The sequence below is a fragment of the Urocitellus parryii genome, chromosome 2 (assembly GCF_045843805.1).
Source record: "Urocitellus parryii isolate mUroPar1 chromosome 2, mUroPar1.hap1, whole genome shotgun sequence".
In the NCBI taxonomy this organism is placed as follows: domain Eukaryota; kingdom Metazoa; phylum Chordata; class Mammalia; order Rodentia; family Sciuridae; genus Urocitellus; species Urocitellus parryii.
Genome location: NC_135532.1, coordinates 157066627 through 157091371, shown reverse-complemented (window position 1 = coordinate 157091371; position 24745 = coordinate 157066627). Strand labels below are relative to the sequence as shown.

General features: G+C 36.2%; 1 protein-coding gene across 1 annotated transcript in view; it reads left to right on the top strand.

Annotated features, from left to right (window-relative positions):
- Ift57 (intraflagellar transport 57) overlaps positions 1-24745 on the top strand; it is a 62158-nt gene that overhangs the window by 10634 nt on the left and 26779 nt on the right. The window contains exons 5-6 of the mRNA XM_026396198.2: positions 10117-10185; positions 20283-20405. Coding sequence (XP_026251983.1) covers positions 10117-10185; positions 20283-20405 — 192 coding nt within the window. The remainder of the gene's footprint in view (positions 1-10116; positions 10186-20282; positions 20406-24745) is intronic.

Here is a 24745-nt window from a genome sequence, read left to right as displayed (position 1 = left end):
AAGTATTTTATTTTTTTGGGGGATATTGTGAATGGAGTAGTTGTCCTCATTTCCATTTCAGAGGATTTGTCGCTGATATACAGGAATGCCTTTGATTTATGCGTGTTGTTCTTATATCCTGCCACTTTGCTGAATTCATTTATTAGCTCTAATAGCTTCTTTGTAGACCCTTTTGGGTCTGCTAGGTATAGAATCATATCATCTGCAAATAGTGATAATTTAAGTTCTTCTTTTCCTATTTTTATGCCTTTAATTTCTTTTGTCTGTCTCATTGCTCTGGCCAGTGTTTCGAGGACTATGTTGAACAGAAGTGGTGAGAGAGGGCATCCCTGTCTTATACCAGATCTTAGAGGGAATGCCTTCAATTTTTCTCCATTCAGAATGATGCTGGCCTGTGGCTTATCATAGATTGCTTTTACAATGTTGAGGTATGATCCTGTTATCCCTAATTTTTCTAGCGTTTTGAACATAAAGGGATGCTGTACTTTGTCGAATGCTTTTTCTGCATCTATTGAGATGATCATATGGTTCTTATTTTTAAGTCTATTGATGTGGTGAATAACATTTATTGATTTCCGTATATTAAACCAGCCTTGCATTCCAGGGATGAATCCTACTTGATCATGATGTATAATTTTTTTGATATGTATTTGAATCCGATTCGCCAGAATTTTATTGAGGATTTTTGCGTCAAGGTTCATTAGAGATATTGGTCTGTAGTTTTCTTTCTTTGATGTGTCTTTGTCTGGTTTCGGAATCAGGGTGATGTTGGCCTCGTAGAATGAATTTGGAAGTTCTCCCTCTTTTTCTATTTCCTGAAATAGCTTGAAAAGTATTGGTGTTAGTTCCTCTTTAAAGGTTTTGTAAAACTCTGCTGTATACCCATCCGGTCCTGGGCTTTTCTTAGTTGGTAGTCTTTTGATGGTTTCTTCTATTTCCTCTATTGTTATTGGTCTGTTTAGGTTGTCTATATCCTCCTGGCTCAATCTGGGCAGATCATAGGACTCAAGGAATTTATCTATGCCTTCACTATCTTCTATTTTATTGGAGTATAAGGATTCAAAGTAATTTCTGATTATCTTCTGTATTTCTGAAGTGTCTGTTGTGATATTGCCTTTTTCATCCCGTATGCTAGTAATTTGGGTTCTCTCTCTTCTTCTCTTCGTTAGCATGGCTAAGGGTCTGTCAATTTTATTTATTTTTTCAAAGAACCAGCTTTTAGTTTTGTCAATTTTTTCAATTGTTTCTTTTGTTTCAATTTCATTAATTTCAGCTCTGATTTTAATTATTTCTTGCCTTCTACTTCTTTTGCTGTTGTTTTGCTCTTCTTTTTCTAGGATTTTGAGATGAAGTATGAGATCATTTATTTGTTGGTTTTTTTTTTTTTTGAGGAATGAACTCCAAGCAATGAATTTTCCTCTTAGAACTGCTTTCAATGTGTCCCATAGATTCCGATATGTTGTGTCTGTGTTTTCATTTAACTCTAGGAAGTTTTTAATTTCCTCCTTGATGTCTTCTAAAACCCATTGATCATTCAGCAACCTATTGTTCATTCTCCAAGTGATGCTTGATTTTTCCTTCCTACTTTTATCATTGATTTTCAGTTTCATTCCATTGTGATCAGATAAGATGCATGGTATTATTTCTACCCCTTTATATTGACTAAGAGTTGCCCTGTGACATAATATATGGTCTATTTTTGAGAAGGTTCCATGTGCTGCTGAGAAAAAAGTGTAACTACTTGATGTTGGGTGGTATAGTCTATATATGTCAATTAAGTCTAGGTTGTTAATTGTGTTATTGAGTTCTATAGTTTCCTTATTTAACTTTTGTTTGGAAGATCTGTCCAGTGGTGAGAGAGGTGTGTTGAAGTCTCCCATGATTATTGTATGGTGGTCTATTAGACTCTTGAACTTGAGAAGAGTTTGCTTGATGAACACAGCTGCACCATTATTTGAGGGATATATATTTATGATTGTTATGTCTTGTTGGTGTATGGTTCCCTTGAGCAGTATGAAGTGTCCTTCTTTGTCCCTTTTGATTAACTTTGGCTTGAAATCTATTTTATTAGATATGAGTATGGCCACTCCTGCTTGTTTCCGCAGTCCATATGAGTGGTATGATTTTTCCCAACCTTTCACCTTCAGTCTATGAATATCTTTTCCTATCAGATGCGTCTCCTGTAGGCAGCATATTGTTGGGTCTTGTTTTGTGATCCATTCTGCTAGCCTGTGTCTCTTGAGTGGTGAGTTTAAGCCATTAACATTTAGGGTTATTATTGAGATATGGTTTGTTCTTCTAGCCATATTTATTTATTGATGTTACTAAACCTGATTTGTTATCCTCTTTGACTACTTTCCCCCCTTTACTGTCCTACCTCCCATTGTTGGTTTTCATTGTTATTTTCCATTTCCTCTTCCTGTAATGTTTTGCCAAGGATTTTTTGAAGAGATGGTTTTCTAGCTGCGAATTCTTTTAACTTTTGTTTATAGTGGAAGGTTTTAATTTCATCTTCTATCCTGAAGCTTAATTTCGCCAGATACACGATTCTTGGTTGGAACCCATTTTCTTTCAGTGTTTGAAATATGTTATTCCAGGATCTTCTAGCTTTCAGAGTCTGTGTTGAGAGATCAGCTGTTATCCTGATTGGTTTACCCCTAAATGTAATCTGCTTTCTTTCTCCTCCAGCTTTTAAAATTCTCTCCTTATTCTGTATGTTGGACATCTTCATTATAATGTGTCTAGGTGTGGATCTCTTATGATTTTGCACGTTCGGCGTCCTGTAGGCTTCTAGGATTTGGGATTCTGTCTCATTCTTCAAGTCTGGGAAGTTTTCTCCTATTATTTCACTGAATAGACTGTTTATTCCTTTGGTATGGAGCTCTGTGCCTTCCTGTATCCCAATGACTCTTAAATTTGGTCTTTTGATATTGTCCCATAGTTCTTGGATGTTCTGCTCATGGTTTCTTAGCAGACTTGCTGAGCTGTCTATGTTCTTTTCCAATTGAAATACTTTGTCTTCATTGTCTGATGTTCTCTCTTCTAAGTGATCTACTCTGCTGGTAGTATTCTCAATTGAGTTTTTAAGTTGGTTTATTGTTTCCTGCATTTCTAGGATTTCTATTTGTTTGTTTTTTATTACCTCTATCTCCCTGTGAAATTGATCTTTTACTTCCTGGATTTGTTTGTCAATGTGATCTTTCATTGTCTGATTTTGCTGTCTCATGTCTTCCTTGAGACTCCAGATAATCTGAAGCATGTATATCCTGAACTCTTTATCTGACATTCCATCTGTTGCAGCTATTACCTCTTCTAATGTTGAGTTGACCTGCATTGCTTGTGGTCCTTTCTTTCCTTGTCTTTTCATACTGCTCTCGTTTCTTTCTGCTTGGTGCAACTGTTGTGTTTTTGAAATTTACCCCCTATTTATTTATATTTCTCTTGTATAGTTGGGGAGTCTCCCTTGCAGGGCGGGTAGTGGCTATGCTCCTCCTCTAATTAGGGTGATCTGTCTACCACGCTGATCGGTCGCAGGTCTGCCCCCCCTGCGGGCACGGGTGGCGGCTTTGCTCTGCCCCCACTCCAATTGTGGTAACGTAACTACCACGCCCTGGGGTCGTTGGTCCTGATCTGGATGTGGGTGGCGGCTCTGCTGGGTCCCCACTCCAATTGGTGTGACGTGTCTACCACGGTGGCAGACCTCTAGGCCGGTGGGTCGCAGTTCTGCACAGCCCCCACTCCCAATGGGGGTACCTGACTACCTCTCCAACGGGTCGCTGAGCCCCCTCCGGACCAGGTCGGCGACCCTGCTCCACCCCCACTCCAACCAGTTTGACGCGACTGCCTCGGTGTTACGCTGGCAAGCTACCTGGCCTGTCTTTCCAGTGGGCCGCAGGTATCATTGCTCCCCCGCTCCGGCACCTTGCCGCTCCCCAGTGCGCGCCACAGACTCCAGACGCGGGGCGATTGCCTATCAGGCTATGCGACCCTCCGTGCGGAGAAATGGAGCTCCCGCAGTCGAACTTCGCACGTTGGAAGTCTGTCCACTAGATTCTGGAGCACCTCAATTTCACTGGAAATTCCCTACAAGATAGCCTTCAGGCGATTCACATCATCTTTCTCCCGCTCAGTGACGCGGCGCACTGGGGTGATGCACTCCCTTCGCTGCCATCTTTCCTCCTCAGGACTTGACTTCAGCACCCGCCGCGGTGCCACCTGTGGAGCCGGGTAGCTGTGGCCGCGTGGTTGGGAACCGGGAGGGAGAGGTGGCTGTTCCCAGAGCGAGCGCTAGGCCTCCTGGGGGAGCCCGGATGGCGGAGTCCAACTGCCGGTTCGGGTGGGGCAGCCCAAGCCTCTCAGGGTGTCCGCCGCTTACAAAAGCGGCAGCTGGCTCCGGGACTTGACTTTTGCACCCGCCGCGGGGCCACCTGTGGAGCCGGGTAGCTGGGTAGCTGAGGCCACGTGGTTAGGAACAGGGCGGGAGAAGCGGCTGCTCTCAGAGCGAGCGCTCTGCCTCCCGGGGGAGCCCGGATGGCGGAGGCCGACTGCCGGTTCGGGCGGGGCGGCCCAAGCCATTCCGGGTGTCTGCCGCTTACAAAAGCGGTTGCTGGCTCCGGGACTTGACTTCTGCATCCGCCGCGGGGCCACCTGTGTAGCCGGGTAGCTGCGGCCGCGTGGTTAGGAACCGGGCGGGAGAAGCGGCTGCTCCCAGAGCGAGCGCTATGCCTCCCGGGGGAGCCCGGATGGTGGAGGCCGACTGCCGGTTCGGGCGGGGCGGCCCAAGCCGTTCCGGGTGTCCGCCGCTTGCAAAATCGGTTGTTGGCTCCGGGACTTGACTTCTGCACCCGCCGCGGGGCCACCTGTGTAGCCGGGTAGCTGAATGCTGCGCGACTAGACCTCTGTGCCCGAGTGGCCATCCAAGATCCACTTCTCTGGGACAAACTGTCACTTCCAATAAACCTACCAGATCACGGCTGCTCTCCTCTTAAGGGAATTATGCTAGAAGTTCCTCCGTAGGTAGGCTGCAGCTGTTCAGATGGGTCTTTCTTATCCCGTTAAAGTGGAGACGTTGGAATCGCTGCTTCCTCGCCGGCCGCCATGTTGGATCCCCTAGGTATTTTTTTTAAATTAGTAGATAATGTATTCTGTATTTCAGTTTAAATAGGTTATTATCTGCTACAAAGTTGTTAGTCATGGAATTATTTTAATATTAAATGCTAAAAAATAACCACTAAATTAGAATATTCTTACCCGCTTTTTGTAATCATATCCTTAGTACTTAATATCCAATTATAATACTATGTATCTATTAAAAGTTAGTTTTGAAGAAACATGAGTGACATGAGGATAATAATTTACACTGTTATAAAATTAACTGAGGAAAAAATTCTAAATTCTATGTTATCATGACTTCAGCTGTGTAAAATAACTAAAGAAAATAAATAATATCAATATGTTAACATTTGTTGTAAATGGGTAGAAGGGTTATAGGTGATTCTTTTTGACAATTCTTTGTGCTTTCAAAACATTTAACATGCATTTTATCAGAAGTGCAAATAAATATTTTTAATCATATATAAAGTAGATGACTGCTACTTATAGAAGGAAAAAGATCATTGTAAAACTAGTCAGCTTGAAAAATATTTTTTGACGTAATAAAAAGTCAAAGCAAAGCATATATTTGCTCACTCTGCATGTATTCATTGAGCACAAGTTATGTAGTGGGTGAGAACGAGGTGGTAGGAAATGTGCAAAAGCTCTAAGCAGCTAGGAGCTTTGTGTGATCAAGGAGCTGAGAGAAACCACTGGGCCAGTATTTCTGAGTGAGAGGGCTGGTGATTTAAGATTAACTAGGCAGAGACCAAGTCCAGATTGTTTGGGTCATTTAGGTTGAGACTTTATTCCCTGTGTAATAGATCTTTTCATTCATGGCTCAGAAATTAATTCCTCACATATTCCCAATTTTTCATCTCATTTATTCTACTCAGGTATTTCTCTTGTCTTTTTTTTTTTTTTTTTTGAGAGAGAGAGAGAGAGAGAGAGAGAGAGAATTTTTTAATATTTATTTTTCAGTTTTCGGTGGACACAACATCTTTATTTTATTTGTATGTGGTGCTGAGGATCAAACCTAGTGCCCCGTGCATGCCAGGCGAGCTGCGTTACCGCTTGAGCCACATCCCCAGCCCTCTCTTGTCTTTTTTAAAAGCAGTTTTTTTTTTTTTTATTGTTGGTTGTTCAAAACATTACATAGTTCTTGATATATCATATTTCACACTTTGATTCAAGTGAAAAGTAGTTTTTTAATATATATTTTTTAGTTGTTGATGGACCTTTATTTTATTTATTTATATGCAGTGCTGGAGAATTGAACCTAGTGCCTCACACATGCTAGGCAAGAGCTCTACCACTGAGCCACAACCCCGCCCCCCCATCATCTTATCTTCTTAATAAATACTTAATAGTTATTAATAAGTTTATTAACAAATACCTGGGCCTAGTACCCCAGCATTAACTTCAAAGACATGTAACTCAAGGGCAGAAAAAAATTTCCTACTCATCAAGGGAAAGAAAAATCTCTGCAGGCAGAAACCATGTCTAATTTTGCTAGTTGTTTCTCCAGCTTATTGAGCAGGGCCTGGCATATAGTAGGTTTTTACTAAATAAAATCTATCACCATATTGTTGTGTAAATTTTTAAAATTGTATCTAATTTTTTATTAGGAATCCTGTAAAGTTCAAAGCAGCATTATAGAGTCTATACATTTAGAGAAACAAACTAGAAAGCAGCTTTTTAATACATTTCTTCCCAATTAGAGGTAGAACTTTTACTATCATAAGATGAAACCAAAGGCCTCCCTCAGAGAGGTTTCCCCTAATGCTATTTGTTCCCTGTGTCATATCTCTTTCTTTCCTTTCTTCCTTATTGTCATCATATTATTCTAAGAAGCTCTCTTACTTCCCCTGTCTTCCTTGCTAAGGAAAGCTGGTTTAGTCCCAGAAAGCCTTATGTTGGTGGCATATTGATCCTGTTACTTGAATTTGTAGTGTGGCTCAAGGATGGTGAAGAACATTTCTGGCAAAGTTCTGTAGAAACTAGAAACTTTCAGTTTTAAACTGACCAAATGAAGATAGGACACATTGGTAATTGTGAGGGAAAAAAAGTATTGGTCATGACAGAATATTCTCACTTGTTCTATCATATCCTTAGTATAATTGGCAGTAAGAGAATTAAGAAGGTGCAAATTAGGCAAATAAATGATAGGAAATAGTTGTAACTTCTGAATTATTGAAATTGGAATTCTAATTTGTTTTTTAATACATTTTCTAAGCCTCCTATTTATATTTGAATTTCTTTTAAATATTCTCTTAGTAATATTTAGTAGCTTGAATAATCTTACATGATCAGTAGCTTAGTCTGAGTTCTTTAGAGAAACATAAGCCCCAAATTGGGACACACAAATATATACACACACATGCACACCTTTATATATGGATAAAGTTACTATAAGGAATTAGCATATGTAGTTATGGAGGTTAAGAAGTCCCAAGGTCTGCATTTGATAAGCTGTTGACCCAGGAGAGTTGGTGGTGTAGTTCTAGTGTGAATATGAAGAATCACGAGAGCCATGCTGAGAATATAAGTTTCATTCTGAGTCTGGGGACAAGGAAGAATGATGTCTTGGTTCAAAGACAGGCAGAAAAAAGTAAATTCTGCCCTTTTTATTCTGTTCAGATCTTCATGGATTGACTGAGGCCCACCAACATTGGGAAGAACAATCTAACTGCTCCTTCTTCTGACTCACATAGTTATTCATCTAGGGATATCCTCACAGACATACCCTCAATATGTTAAACCAAATATCTGGGCATTCTGTACTTAATCAAATTCACACATGAACTTAACCATTACAAGTCCACCTCTTTCAGCTTGGCACCCATACATGTCTCATTAAATCATTTACTCTCCAAATAAGGAAAATAGCAAGGTCATAATTCCACCTAACAAAAAGATTCTGCATTCAACAGATATTGCACCTAACTCTTTCTCCAAAAGGAGGTAAAGTTCTCTAGTGATATTTTCTCTTCTTGATATCTTTTAACTTTAATATTATCATGTAAAAATAACAATATTTTCTGGGCATGGTGGTACCCATCCATAATCCCAGTAGCTCAGGGTGACCCAAACTTTCAATCCTGAAGAGTCTGGGCAATTAGTCCTTCCTGGATTGGGTTATAGTTTCCAATTGACTTTAATCACAGGGCATAATAATAATCAGAGACAATCTAAAGGATATTTGGATGTATTTCAGCCATAATCTTTCTTCCATTGTGGAGTAAAAATCCAATTTCCTCTTGGTAGTCAGGATCAATCATGCCAGCAGCACAGTAATTCCCCTCTTTGCCCAAAGTAGTTAGATAGCAGTCTTAACTTTTAATTCAATGGAATCATCGTTATATCTCCTAGTGAAAACATTCTTCCGTTTGGAACTAAGATGTCTAGGCCAGCAGAAAACAAGATCACGGGAACAGGAAGCAAAAAGTTTTGCTAGTGGGCTACTAGGTGTAATACAAATGGTGCCAGACTCATTTCTACCCTCTGATTCCTGGTCCCAGGAATCCTGGCTATGAGAGAAACAGCTCCATAGGTTGGATGCTGACTCATTCTAGTACCTACTACTGAAGCTTTTTGTTTGTTAGTGTTTAATCCAGTATAGTTCAATGAGTAATTTATTGATCACTTATGTCAACATAAGTTATTATAAAAGCATCATAAATTTGTTTCTTCTCACATGTGCATTGAGTCATTGTCATTTTAATAATTTACTCTGGTTATTGAGTAGTGCAAACACAGAACAGACTAAAGCGTTTTTCAAAAGTGTGCATATATGCTTCAGACTTTAGATGTAAACAGATCACTTTTGTCTGTACCTCTGTACCCCATTATTCCCCACCCCAAGAAAAGTAAATATTTCTTGAATATATTGGATCCACATTTACATTATTTCATATTTTACTAAAGTCATTCCAGTTTTCCAAAGTTTCTCATGTTGTCATATCTTACTTACTTTAATGGCCCCACTCCCAAAGTTTCTGAGTAGATCTGAATAGAACCTTAGAATTTGCATTCTCACAAGTTCCCAGGTGGTGCTGATGTTGCTGGTCTTGGAACCACATTTTGAGAACCACTGCCTTACATGTTTCCAAAGTCTTGGTAAGGATTGTCTTTGAAATCTACCACTGAAACTTGAACAATTCTACATGTGGAAGTGTCTTTACCAACTGACACTTACTTGTTAGTCTGTTTTTTTCTTTATGAGATCATATGATGTGAGGACCCAGCTCTGTTGGCTTTATTACATGTCCCTAAGATTAGGATAATCTTATTATATTTGTTTCATGTATTATGTCAGTTGTCACCACAAAGACCTTGATAGAAAAGGGAAGCTCATGTTCTGTATGCTTGGAGGACCTGCCCAGACTCCATATTTACTGTTCATTAGGGAGAGAATTGCCTCTCAAAGGGTCACTTCCTGTGCATAAACACCCACCCTCAACTTAGGATGCATCTGAACCGTTCTTTTAAATAGAATTAAGGCCATGAACCAAACACTACTGATACCCGTTATGTTATTAAACTTGCACATTCAAGAAATGTAAAATATATGCATCACTGTGATTGGTCCCTGGAGCAAGTGAAACTGTGTCTTGTCATCCTTTCATTTCTGTTCATTTCAATCATGTTGCTCAAAATTTCCATAAATTCCCTCCACTCTCTGTTTCTGATCTGCCACTGGGGCTATTTTCCTCTGATTTTATGTTTATCCATAGTTCTGCAGCAAAAGCTCCTTCCTTCCCCTTTTTTTCCCTCTCTTTCTTTCTTCAGTGACTGCAGAAAAGATCCTATTTAAATGGCACCATCAAAATGACAGAGAACATATGAGCTATTAAAATATTGTGCCCTGCTTTATACATATGTTTATTAGACTTTTAAATATGCTTTACTGTTAGTCCTTATATTAAGTTTGTTATAGCTTAGTATATTATGTATATGAATGTTGGAAATAAATTTTTTAATTATAATTTCTTTATAATTTAAAAATGTTTTTGTTTTCTTAAGGAAGAGGAGACAGATAACGAAGAAAACTTTATTGATCTCAATGTTTTAAAGGCCCAGACCTATCGCTTGGTAAGTTTCATTGGATGCACACAGGACCAACAAGCAATCAGTATGTGAATTTTGCTGGAAATTTAAATGAGTAAGAAACATTTTCAGAGACTGTTTTGTGTGTCCTTTGAAAAGTAGCTCTGGAAATGTTTTCCTTCATATAAAATGTTAAAATTTTAGTAAATATAAAAATCCAGAGGGGTGAGAGAGGGAGCCTTCCATCTATACCATGGAAAAAATCAACACAGTGCTTCTCAGGCAAACTGAAAGTAATTAATTTGTCCGAGGGCAAGTTGTATTATGGAAAGACATAAATTGTTCTATTTCAAATTATTTTATGTTAAAAATAGACAAGAATTGAATAATCTTGATTATAGTAAAATGTTTAAGTTGTAATTTTGAAATAAAATAGATTGTATTTATACTGATATTTAGACTGAGTAGTCAGACATTGCTTTAAGACAGATTGCTTTTGCTCCTTTTTAAAATCATGAAATAAATCTAGTCTATAAAAGAGTCTGAGCTCTTACAAATGTACATGTGGGATTTTTGCATTTTTCTATATGTATGTAATATTCCAATAAAGTATAAACCTATGCACACTCGATGAACATATGTACTATATATTCTTATTTGTCCTTTAATTTTTCTTGTTTAAAATTTTAAAACAAGTTTGGATCTAATTTTGGTTTCATATCATGAAAACTTCCTTGATCACACTACCTCAAGATGAACTGTTTATTTATTGCTTACTTAGTATTGTTAATTTCATTCGATATTAATGATGGGAATTTGTGCATGTGTATGTATTAGTGGCCCACCATGAGACATAATAGAACATTGTGCTAACTTGCTGAGTATGTGTCTTGAGACAGTACTTACTAGGAGGATTCCAATCTTGGGCAAGTTTCCAAGCTTCTTGTGCCACATCTTCTTCATCCATAAAATGAAATAAAAATATTACCCATTTCTAAGGTTTTTAAAGATTCAGTTATTCTATTTAAAGAAGTATAATAATATCTATCACATAGAAAGTTTCTGTATATGTGGCAAAAACCAATATCACATCTTTGCTCCATGTTTCCTCTTGCAAATCAGATTTGTAAACTCCTTCCTAACACTGATAACCACCTTTTTATCATAAAGTAAAACACAAGGTACTGAAAAATACTTCTTAAAGAATGAAGGTTTTCTTTACTGATTAATTGAAAAGTAGAATACTGTTAACATTTAAATACAAATAAACTCCAGTCTTTGCAATACCTACTTTTACAGATCATTTTGTAGTTTTAAAATTACTTTAAACACTAAACTTAACTGATCTTGCAAGGTATTAGATAGGTGTTATCTCCTTACAAGTATAAACACTAAAATTTGTGACCTTGGGACAAATTTAATCTATTAAAAAACTAATAAATTATAGTACCTGGATTTAAACGGTCCACACTCCAAGAGTTTGACAGGGCAGGTATGGTGATTCCTTTCTCGAGCAAGTACATTATAGTATTGGTATTCATGTATATATGTGTTGAAGATGATGGTAACATGTTCCTTAAGTATGAGGAGAAAAAAGTAGAAATGTGCTGACTGTTATTTTGAGGGAAAAAAAATTGTCATTTGTATTAACTTGTTTATTGACGATGATAGAATAGATGTCTCTCAAGGCCTGGAATTCCCTTTGGGCAGAGTAGTTTGGGTATTGGAAAAGACCAAAGTAATTTAATTTGCCTCTATCTCTATTCCAAGTCCCTGTTTGGTTCCGATTTCAATTTGTTATCTTATTTAAGCTATTTGGGAATGGGTTTTCCTTCTATATGCGCCTTTATAGTAAGTATTCGATCCTTTGGACAAACATTACTTAATACATATTCTTAAGAGTTAAAACTATGTATAGTTACATTTTCACAAGAAGAAGTCCGACAACCAGGTGTTTGTGGATGGTCAACCATGAAGTACTAATGAGACAGAAAACCCTTTCATATTTTAAAAAAATCTGTGAGGCTTATAATATTTCCCACTAAAGCCATCTGCCTGAGACAGCTGTGTCTGACTCCATCTTATGATGGCTCAGGCTGCTCTTTCCCCAAGACAGAATTTCTATATAGGTTAGTAACATAAATTTTAAGATTTTGTATTTCATGCAGCAGGTAGACTCACAATGCAGAAGAAATATCATTTTAGTAAAATCCAACATGAAGAATTCTTCACTAGTTCAAGAATGATACTATCAAGGAAACTAAATCTATTAAATGTGTGATAGTGCAAACCAAGCAGTGTGTGGATTGCAGCAGTTCTTCCACATTTGTGCCTTTAAAATAATAGATGACTCTATAGTCATTCACTATCCTCTCACCTGCTTTACTTAACAGACCTTGGCATTGCATTGCAATATATCAATTCCTGATCTGTTCATTGTGTCTCAATTGCTAGAATGCAAATTCCTCTAAAGCAGAAGCTTTTTCACTGTTTTTTTCCACCTGTGTGTGGTGTGTAGCAGTTACTCAGTGGCCAATAACATTGAATTAATGCATGCTTGTATGCTATTTTATATTGTAATTTTATTGGCAATGAATCATTTAATCTTCATAGAGTAAAGAAAATTTCAACAATAATTATTTCCTCTTCTATGAACCTTGTAGGATATGCAGAGAGAAATGTAAATATACTTGTTCCTTTTGATATATAAAGTGAAGTCTAACCCCTGTAAAGTGTACCCACAAGTAGGAGTTGGGAGTAGGCAAGATGTGGTAAACTGAAACAAGAGAAAAATGCAAATGAAAAAGACACATTGCAGGTTGTGTTCTCTGGAAGCAGACACAGTTTAATAAACATTTGACAGGGTGCCAAATGTTTATTAGAAATATAATCTGTGAAAGGAATAGGACAGAAAGTAGGAGTGGGCAGAGGAAGAAGTCTAGCTTTGATGCAGATCTGACAAAGACTTAGCCAATCTGGCCAGGAACTGTGGAGCAGATTTTGCCTGTTTGACTTAGTCCCTGAGGGCAGGCTACCAGGGGAAGCACCTACTCCCAGTTTAGATGGCCCTGAAGGTGAGATAGAGCCACATTCCCCACAGTTGTGCAGCAAGTTCTTCCTCCAAAGAGGACTTGGTGACCTATATTATTTAATACCACAACATAAAGCCTGTAGCTAATAATTTGAAGAACTTGTAAAGAGATACTGTCTGCCCATTGACTGAACTTTTAATGGATTGCCTAACATCATGACACAGAAGTAGTGTTTTATGAGCTCTGAGAAAAGAAAAGTTTCCTCCTATTAATGATGAAAGCTTACAGTGATGAAATTGGTTTGTTTTAGAGGTAGGTGCTTTCTAGAATATTCATCTACTTTGAGATTTCAAATATATATTTAACATTTAATATTTATGTATTTAATATTAATTCATTCATGTATTTAAAGCCATTGTTGTTGTATAATATTCCCCTATAATTTTCTTACCCCAATTATAATTTTGCCAAACATAATACTTTTCAGGAAACAACTGCAAGGAATGAGAATTTGTGTCATTTTCCAAAATAATATCTGTAGGTTAATTGAATTTTGAGATAATCTTTTATAGGATAACCTGATGAATGATTATTGGGCTTCAAGGCTAGCCCACAAAGTTCCACATTCTCTAAATCCCTCTAATTCCTGGTATAGAAATTTGAAATTTAGCCCAAGTCACTCAGAGTGACTAGAGGGAAGACCCAGGTGATGAATTACAGTTTTAACAATTGGGCAGGACCAGTGATGATTATAAGGATAGTAAAATGTTCAGAGCTGTGGGAGGTGGGAGCAGGGAAGGGAGGCTCTGGTGGCAGAATGTTAGCAAAGTATGTTGGTCATTTCTAAGTCAAGTATGTCAGCTGGGGAAACTGCACATTCCTGGTGCCTGTGCTGCATTGTGAGTGGTCTTGGTAGCCCCGCCGTCCATTGTGAAACTCAACAGAATCACAGCAACAGTGTTCTGGCAGTATAACTCAGAGGTGTCATTCTCCTCCCCCTGGAAGAAAAGATGAGAGGGGGCTGTGTATTCCCTGAATTCTATTTTTAAATGCCCATCACTTCATTTCAAAACATTTTTTTCAAACATGCCATAGATACTATTCTTTCTTGAGATGCTAAATTTGAGGTTTGAGAAACCAAATCCTGAGTTATACAGCACAAAACCATGTATCTCAAAAGGTTTAAACACAATTGGTTTTTAATTATTTAGCAAAAACTCATTGTACCAAGAATGAGAGACTTTTTAGCTTAAAAAGCAAAAGCTGAAAGGAAATAAAAGTATGGTCTTAGAATAAAAACGTCAATTCAGTTTTAGAGTATCATCTATGCAAGTCTGCAATTTTGTAATAAAAGAAGGGAAGAAGATTGATCTGCTGGGGTTAATATCTTAAATTATTAAAATTTTCTACATTTTAAATATGACCTCCTTCTGGACAAAATGTCCTTTCTCAATTATATGGGGGGATGCTGTTTTACAACATAGCTTGCCCAATTAATTACCACGGATTTTGATTGAGAAAAATATTTTTTCTTCTTCTTTCCTGAAACATTTGAGTCGTAGGCCTCCTATCTGTGTTGTGAGATAAGTCTATAGTTGGTTTTTCACAGGAGAAATGATTCTGTCAAGATTTCATAATCTGTCACATGGGTTATCATTTTGAGTAGTAGAACACATTATGACTGAGTAATGCTTTTATTTCTCTGGTAACTAACCTGCACCACCCCTTGGTTTTACCTCTGGAGGTGTGTAGGAAATGTGAGTTACAGAAGAAAACTCTGCTTCTCACTGCTCAGAAGAGGCTCAAACAACAGATCTTGCTGGATGTAAAAGACAGGATTCTGCTTGATCTTTAGTGCAGCTTTTGAACCCATACTTGAATTTCAAGAGATTCATTGTGGGTTTAGCAAGGAGTAGGAAGCAAAGATTCCTCAAAATCTCTTCCAGATACAAATTCAGGCCTTCAAGGTAGATGCTATGGTCAAAATAATCTTAGATAAAATCCTGATTATGGCACTAGCCACATGACTATAGCAAGTTAATTAATCTCTCTGTGACTGCTTTTTTATCCATAACATGATACAGTTCTTTCCAGGCTTGCTTTGTGATTAATATCACCTAACTTGTGGGTAGCACCTGGCATGATGCTGGCATAGAGTTTGCACCTGGTACATTTCTTATTTTGGATATTTTTTCACCTTTCCTAGAGACAGAATTAGTTACCAACATTCTTATGTGCAGTAGGAGAATAGAAAAAGCCTTAATCTTCAATACAAATAAGCCCTTAGATTGCCATGAGTATTTTTGACTAAGAAGCTTACATAGGATACAAGTTATCAAGAGAACTTGGATTTCAATGTAAGTTATGAAGCTCTGGTGATGTCATGATTTTATTTTCATAATCTATCACATGGATTATCACTGAAGGCCCACTAGACCAAATTTTCTGTCATAAAAATTCTCTCCTACAGAAATGACTAAGGGAATCTGAGGAAAAATAACAAAGTTTTTTTTTTTTCAGGTATCATTCTATAAATGGATAGGTTACATTTCCTGAATCAACATTAGCAGCAGATATTCATTGCATAATTCTGTGTATTAGATGGTACCCAGAATATGTACATGTTTTTAGACTTCTATCATTTAAATCTACCCACCCCTATACCTCATCACCACCCATGACCCAGCCCTGGCAGTGTTAGTGCTTTGAATATCTGACTGACTGATTTTCATCCAGGACATCTAGGTGGTCAAAAGACCTGTGGATGCTGCCTTTTGAAATATCTCTCATATTTATCCCTTCTTCTATCTATCACGACAAGGTTCTCATCATCGCCTTTCTGGACTATATAACAGTAATGTCCTAAAATGGTCTTTTATCCTCATCCTCCCCATCCCCACCATTTACCCAGGTATTTTTACCCTACTGTTATATCTAACTTGTCAAAATGTGGCTTTTATCAGGTCATTCTGAATTTGATAATTTTTAAAGCTTTTCTCTGTCATTTACACAAATTACAAAACAACAAAATTTTGGTCAGGCTTTCAAGGCCCTAGTGAATGCATATATCTACTTACAGAATATACATGTCCACACACCAACAAAGAGAGAGAATATAGTCTTTCTTTAGATCCTTCAGCATCCTACTAATGTTACTTGGGAGAAGAAGAGATTACCTATGGGAACAAGATTCTGAGCTGGCTGTTAACATTGCATGTTTGATCTTTGAACTTTGATGCTGTGCCCTACTATTTGAGCCCAAGGTTACTTTATGAGATGGTTTAGACTATTATCTTCAATTCTTCCTTTGACAGTTTAGAATCAGTTTCATCTCACCAGTTTCTTCTTTTACCTAAGACCAAATTTTATTCCATTAACTGACCTCAAAGTCTTCCTAATAGGCCATAAACTCTTGTAGGCAGGGGTTAAATCCTTTTATCTTTCCAAACCAAGCATAGTACCTGGATTCTTAACTTGAATGTTGTAGGAGGTAAACAAATGGCTTATTGGTTCAATTAATTAATTGTGAATGAGACTACTAGATACCTTGTGTCTTATTGAGCTTTTAATTGTCTCTTCAGCCACAGAATATGGAAAATGCAGTTTCCTAAGAGCTGTGCTTGATCTTAGTTAATGTTGTCTCAGAAAGGGACTTTGTCAGGATGATATAAAATTTTGATTAAATGAAAACAGCAGTTTGTTTCTCTTACTAATAGCTCCATATAAAATACCATTTGTTAAACTGAGAAACAAATGAAAAGATTTTCTCAAAGTAGTATAACCAAGGCACAATGGAGTTTTAAAATGATTTATACTTCATATGTTGAACTTGCTTAGTTGATTCATCCAGTTAATAGGCATTAAGAAATTTTGAGTAAGGGGCTGTAGATGTAGCTCAGAGATTAGGACACTTGTCTAGCATATGCATAGGCCCTGGGTTCAATCCCCAGTACTGCCAAGAAAAAAAAAAAAGAAAATAAAAGAAACTCTGAGGAAAGAGACTGTGAAATTTGAATAAATTAATGGTGTTCTACACCAAACTAAATGTTATCTTTTTGCCATTCATTTAGCAACCAGGACATTTCCCTCAGTATATTAAATATTGCTCACAACTGAGTGAAACCTTTTGAGCTTAAATCATTTTAGGACATTGGGAGTAGGAATCAGTAAAACATTGCTAAAGAGAACCAAATAATAAGGGTAAATGAAACTTACTAAATAGCCCAGCACTGGGATATCCTAATGCAGTATTTAATCATCATGTGCTCTACTAACTCAAATTCTAAGTCTTACTCAAACAGGGTCACTATAAACACATTTGCCTTCATGAAAATTATAGAAACATGCCCTTTCTCGAGCAAAATATTTTTAGTATATTATTCACAACTGGAACAGTCCTACAACTAGGCCTGAATAAAACAGGACTGTGGATATGTGTCCCTTCTGGCCTTGTTCGTGTTTCTGGACTTTAACCTCTTGTAAGAAGGGGAATAAGGAGGAATGGAAATGAGGGGATGGTGTTGGACAGCTCTAGCTCTGGGATTTCATCAAAGACATCTAGTTTCAATTCACATAAATGGTAGCTGTATAAATCAAACTTATTTTTAAATCAGTGAACAGAGTGAGTGTCTACATTCTTTTAAGAATCCTGTGAAACTTCTGCTCAGAGAAAATGCCTTCTTGCTTCATTCAGCCTGGCCCTGCAGCACTGGGATTTGGGGGCCCATAATCCTGGCAGGATCAAACCTTTGTACATATATGGCCCAAATGTCAGGGCTCACATATTCACACTTTACTGGCAATGCACACATCCTCATCCACACATCCACCATCCCAATTAGCATACTCTATTTGGTATAGAAACTGAACTAGTCAGATTTGGGTTTCCTGTAGCCCAGGACAGGTACCCAGATGTGCAAGTGAGTGTGTATTCCTGGCTTTTTCAACCATATGCATATGCCAATGTGTATGTACATGACAGAGAACCTTTCCCATTGTTTTAGATTTCAACAGGAAAACCCAATCTCTCTCTCCCTTTCTGCCATCACAATACTCTTACAGAACTAAACATTCTACTTTGTGAATGCTGCAGCCCCCACTACTGTCCCCCAAACTGGGGTGCTTTTGTGCTACCCTGGATTCAATTTATGTAGATATATACAGCATTCTATTAAGTACTCAAAAATAATTCAGTGTTTCTGTATTTAAATGAGCACTTTAATGTCTAAATAGAATCTTTTGAGCTTTTTCACTGAGATTTTCCATACTTTCCTAAGATTAATGCCTACTTTTTTAATTCTTCAGGATTTTCTAAATTCAGACCACAAATTATAAAGTATAAAAGCATATCATATTAGTTATCCATTCTCAAATAGTAAGGTTAAAAACTACAGTCCCTTGAATTTCTGAACAAAATTTAAGGCTGTGGGTCTATTCAGGGCTTGCTGATATGAACTGGGAGGTAGGAGAGTCTGTCTTATGTCAGCAGTAAAACAGAGACCTAGAAGTGAGTTTAGAGTCACTAAAACCCTCAGGCTTCCACACACACACAAAAAAAATCCCCCCCAAAAGTAATCTACTTAGTTTTAGATTGAGTTGAAAGACTAATCTAAGCTAGCTCATTTAACAATTGTCTTTATTGTCTTTTAGAGACATGAATTCACATTGAGAATGTGATTTCACTATAATGCTTGCGTAGTCTTTTATGTTGACATAATCTTATTTATTCATTCATTTATTTATGTATTTATTTTTGGATACGGGGCACTTGGCCACTGAGCTACATCCCCAGCCCTATTTTGTATTTTATTTAGAGACAGGGTCTCACTGAATTGCTTAGTACCTCAACATTGCTGAGACTGGCTTTGAACTCGCTATCCTCCTGTCTCAGCCTCCTGAGCCACTGGGGTTACAGGCACGCGCCACGGTGCCCGCCAACATAGTCTTATTTTTGAATTTTGTATTAGGGAACATTTCAAACATAACACAAGAATCCTATGTACCATTTCCTGGTTTCAACAATTATTAATATTTTGTCAATTATGTTTTCTTTGCTCCATAGAATTTTAAATTTCAGATATCATGTCAGTTCATCTATAAACTCAGCATTTATTTCTAGCATATAAGGATTCTCTTAACATGACCACCATTCTGTATTGTACTTATAAAACAATAATTTTTTAATATCATCCAATAGTCTTCTGTATTCAAATTTCCATACCAGCCTCAAAAATATCTTTTTTACAGATTATTCATTTAAATTACAATTCCTGTACGGTTCATGCATTGTATTTGGCTGTTTATGTCACTTGGATCTCTATATAAATATTTATATATTTTTCTGTAGATTTGCGTATAATTTATCGAGGGAATTTAAAGGGAAAAATTGCTACCAAAATTATTGCCTTAGGCTTTACCTTTAAATCATTAATTTGTATATTCTCTGCATTTTTAAGTCCATACATATTTAGTGCTGAAATGTGAAAAGCTGGGGAGAATGTTTTCCTTTTGTGTTTCAAAAACAGTCATGAATTGATTTTATTACTCAGGTGCAGAAATCAAATGTAGATATTTGGTCCCTATCCTGTTTGAGTTTAAATATGTCTATATTAAATCACATTTTAAATCTACATCATACTTTGACCTAACCAAAATATCACTTTAAAAGCTCTTTGCTTTTGGCATTTTGATCTTTTTTGTTTTGTTTTTCAGCTTTTGGATTTCTGTTTATACATAGTAAAATTAAACTAAATAATATTTTCTTACCAAACATGAGTATTTGTATTTTTCTACTGTTGCCAGTTAACATACATAAATGGCTTGTCCATTTGATAATATTCTCATTGAGTTCAGTCTGATATCTCAAAGACATTGTCCTTTATAAAACAGATATATCATGTATTTGCTCTTTTTAATGCTTATTTTGCCATTCTACCAGGTTATTGAATTATTTTCTTTCAACTTGGGTAGGAACACAGAAAGGAATTTCTATTGCCACTATAATTTTAACACTACCAGCCTCAATTTAAATTGTGCAATGCTGCTAAAATGTGAGATTTTTACCATTTCTTTTTATAAACTCTCAATCTTGTGATATCTTTCCTTTCTTAGGACATGAACGAGTCTGCCAAACAAGAAGATATTTTGGAATCCACAACAGATGCTGCAGAATGGGGTCTAGAAGTTGAACGTGTACTACCACAACTGAAAGTCACAATTAGGACTGACAATAAGGTATCAAAGAGAGAACACATTTTGTTCAAAAAAAATTCTGTAATTCAATTTCAGGGTGGGAGTACTCCAAATTATACAAGATGGAGAAAGGTAGTAGGATTCAGTTCCAACATTTTGTCATAATAGGTTATTTAACAAATTATTGAATGAATAAATAATATGTTATGATCCAAAGAGCAAAAAATAGATCTTTGAAAGAATGATTTGGAACACATCATATTTCACTGGAGTAGTGAGCGGGTATTTTTAAAATATATTTCAATGTGTTTTCTTGGAAATTATATTGAGGTGAATAGAAATTGTATGATTATACCAACTAATTGGGCTTAGAAGATGGTTTTGGATTTTACTGAATGGCAAAGCTAAAGGCAACCTTGGGTGTTGCCTTAGTAAATCTATTTGGTTCATATGTTTAAAAGTTAAATATTTAAATAATCAAGAAATCATAGATAATAAGATTTAGGGATTAGACCAAATGAGCTAGATACTGTAAAAGTTTCTGTTTCTTTTTTTATCTACACTTTTGTAAATAATGTCTTCAGAACCAGCAAATAAGTAACTAGACAATGCTATTCTCATTAGCAGTATAATAATCTCTACAGATGGGGCTAAAGAGACATCTAGGTAAAGAAACTAAGGAGATTTTCATCCTTGAAGACTGGATATAAACCCTTAGGACTATGGAACAAGGTTCTAAGGAAGCTTATTACTTATCACTTTGTGGTCCTATATCTGCCCCAAAGTAGAAGCCTACAAAGATTGCTATTTTCGGAGTGTCTTAGAAGCTAATTCATTCTTAGAATATATCAGACAAAAAGTAGCCTAGACTCCTATGACAGACTAAGAATAAGATGAAGATGAGAGTTCTTACTGTGAAAGCTGTGGGATAAACTCTATCCAAGATAAGCAGACAAATTCTGCACCCTTACATTGCCATATATTTGCCATATATTTACCCAAACTTATATAGAGGACGGCTATTATTTGACTCTATTTATTATGTTTTGAATCTGGAGTATCCCCCAAAAGCTTGTGTACTGAATGCTTGGTCCACAGTGCAGCAATGTTCAGAGATAGGGCTTTTAGGAAATGATTCCATCATGAGGGCTCTAACATCATCATCAGTGGATTAATCTACTTGATGGTTTAATACCCTGACTGGACTACTGGGGGGTAGTAGAAACTATAGGCAGGTAGGTAACTATAGCAAGTAATTAACTGGGGTTGTGCCCTTGGGGACTATATTTTGTCCCTGGTCCTTTCTGCTGTGCTCTCCTCTCTCTGCTTCCCAGTTGTCATGAGTTGAGCAGCTTTCTTCTGACATGCCTTTCCACTATGATGTTTCACCTTGGAGCCAACCAACTGTGGACTGAAACCTCTGAAACCAAGAGCCAAAATAAATCTTTCCTCCCCTACGTTGTTTTTCTCAAGTATTTGTCACAGAGATGAAAAGCTGAGTAACACTATATTAGAGGTGAATTCTTTGTTTGCCTATCTCTCATATGTAAATACATATTAATAAGAATTTCTTCACTGATTAGATCTCTGCTAGAAATATTAGTTTGTAAAAACTAAATGTGATTCTTTTTTGCGAAATGTAATTTCTAATTCTTTGGCTTTGTCAGAACAAATTCACTTCATAAAATTAAAAATCACTATTATTGTGATTCTAGTTAGAGTAACATGTTAAAATAATTGTGTAGTTCGGAACTCTCAAGTACAGTTTAATCCCAGAAGGAAGTAAGTCTAATTTGTTTGCTTTCAAGCTAAATAAACTCTTGAAGGCAAACATCTCATTTAGAACTTAATAGGGTTTGTTTTTTTAGCAAAGTCATTGAATTTCACATAATAGAAATAATAAAGAAAGAAAGAATATAAATGTAATTGCTAACAACATACTGTTTTACAAAACTAAGTGTGGGTCAAATTCTATAATAGATGGTAATGCAATAACAAAAATCATGGGTTTGTGGAGAATCTTGTTCTCCTAATTTAGGGAAGAATTGGCTACTTAATAATTGGAACCTATTCTCATGTCATAGTATCAGCATTACTCCTACAACGATATACTATGTCAAATTATTTATGCATCAGGTTTATAGACAACATTCCAAATTATCAGATGAACTTATTTAAATTTGTTTTAGAATATGTGAATATTATTTTGAATTTCAATTTTTATCATAAAACATACTAGCCTAAAGTCATACCTAATTTGCTTTATTTCAGAATTCTTCTCTAGATCATTTGGTCTTTATGTCTAGTATTTCATAAACTCTTTTTCTCCAAGCCTTTCAGAGGTACTCAAGGGGAAATGCAGATTTATGGTCAATTCTTTATTCAACTGACTTAAGAAAAATAAAATTATACATTGGTTTGAGAAAATAAGAGGCTAATTAATAGAGAAATGTTTCTCATTTCTAATAAATAAAAATAAAATAATCTGGTCACACATGAGGTTTCTTCACAGAGACTCATTATCTTCCTTCATCAGAAGAAGTTGACTCTAACGTCGTAATAGATCCCTTCCTTCCTCAACTTCTGACTATCAAAACCACCATCTCTCCTTTAATTTTGGCCAACATACTAATAACCATTCACTCAACACCAGGCTATTTAAGACATTTATATATATCTACTTTGTATTTGATTGGAAAAAAAGAAATTAATTATTTTGGGATCAATGTGTTTTACTGGTAATCATTGGATTAATTTTTAAATAACTTAAAGATATAGGAGATAAGTAATAAAGAACTTATTATTTAAATCCATTAGAAACTTCTTTAAAATAGCCTTGCATTCATGGTAAATGAGTCCCAAATTTATTTGACACTGAGTCAAATATTTATTTTTCTTTTTTATTCCCACAGGCTGTTTATCTCTCTGCTTTGTGGTTGGGAATTACAAAAGAAAAGAGAAGAAAATTTTCTCTTTTGTTTTTACACATTATAATATATATACTTGGATGAAATTGTATCATACAGCAATATTTTATTTTGTGTACTCTCCATAATATTGCAATCAGTTGATTTTTTGCAAAGTAACTTATCCCTGTTGTCTGATACTACATGTTACTATTGCCAGTTTTCAAAGATAGCAAAGTAATTTTAATATTAGCTTAAACAAAGTAGAATTAGGAAAATGAATATGTTGCCAAAAAAAAACCAAATATGCTGCACAACTGAAGATAATTAATTTTTATAACTATATCAGTTGTAATGGGTTGTGTTCATAGTTCTCTTATTAGCATTGCTTATAGCTCCTAATGATTACTCTAGGATAGCTGCATACCCAGATACCAACTCAGGTCTGCTCCATGTAGGAATCATGTGTTTAAAGACATAGTTAGATGTTCTTCAAGAAGGTCAGTAATTTTAGCCAAATTCTAGGATATGCCACTGTGGTAATGCTTCAGTTATGACCAAATGGGTAAGGCTCAGGAGTTTATTCTTTGGTCTGAGGTTACTGAAACCAGAGTACACATTGGTGCCACCTAAATTTATTTAAGAGTATTTTTGGTATCCTGTGCCTACATTTTGTAATTTTTTTGTCCCATCTCCTCCTTACTTTTTTCCTCATTATTTTTCTCACCCTTTTCTTTTCTATTGAATTTTTATCTTTCTCTTTTTTGTTAATCTTTATGAGACCTGATAGAGTGGTACCCATATATGTTGCACAACTGCCCTGCTGGACTTAAAACTATATTAGAGTATTAATAATCAGACTAGACTTAGATCTTTAACTAATTAAGAATTATTCTAATTTCTGAGCCTTTTTAAATATAATTTTGTTTTTAATTATAAAAATAATATGGAAGCACTGTTTCAAAGAGGAAGAGGGCAGGTAGTGTGCTATGAATTAAGATCTAAAGATCACCCATGTAGTCTAGTCTCAGTTCCTGATTTATTGAGACAAAGTTTCAAAACCTTAGTGGAATAGTGGTAGCTATGAAGACCCACAGATTAACTTATCTCATATACCTTCCCTTGGCCCCTGGAGATCATATTTATGCTACTTATTTACCATGTGACCTAATGCAAGCTATTTTACCTCTCTGTTCATCCTTTTCCTCATTTGTAAAATAGAACTAATCATATTACCTCACAAAGACATAAAGCATTGAGGACAGTCTGACTCATAGTTAATATCTAATAAATTATCATTATATTATTATTGTGTTCTATTATAGCCCTTTTGTATTTGGTGCCTATATTCAGGAAGAATTTACAAAATTTCTATAGTAATGCTTTCATCACTTAAGGAATATTTTTTATAAGCCTCAGCTTATATCTTTATAATGGGTCATAATCGGATTCATGTAACTATCACTTTGGTAAATC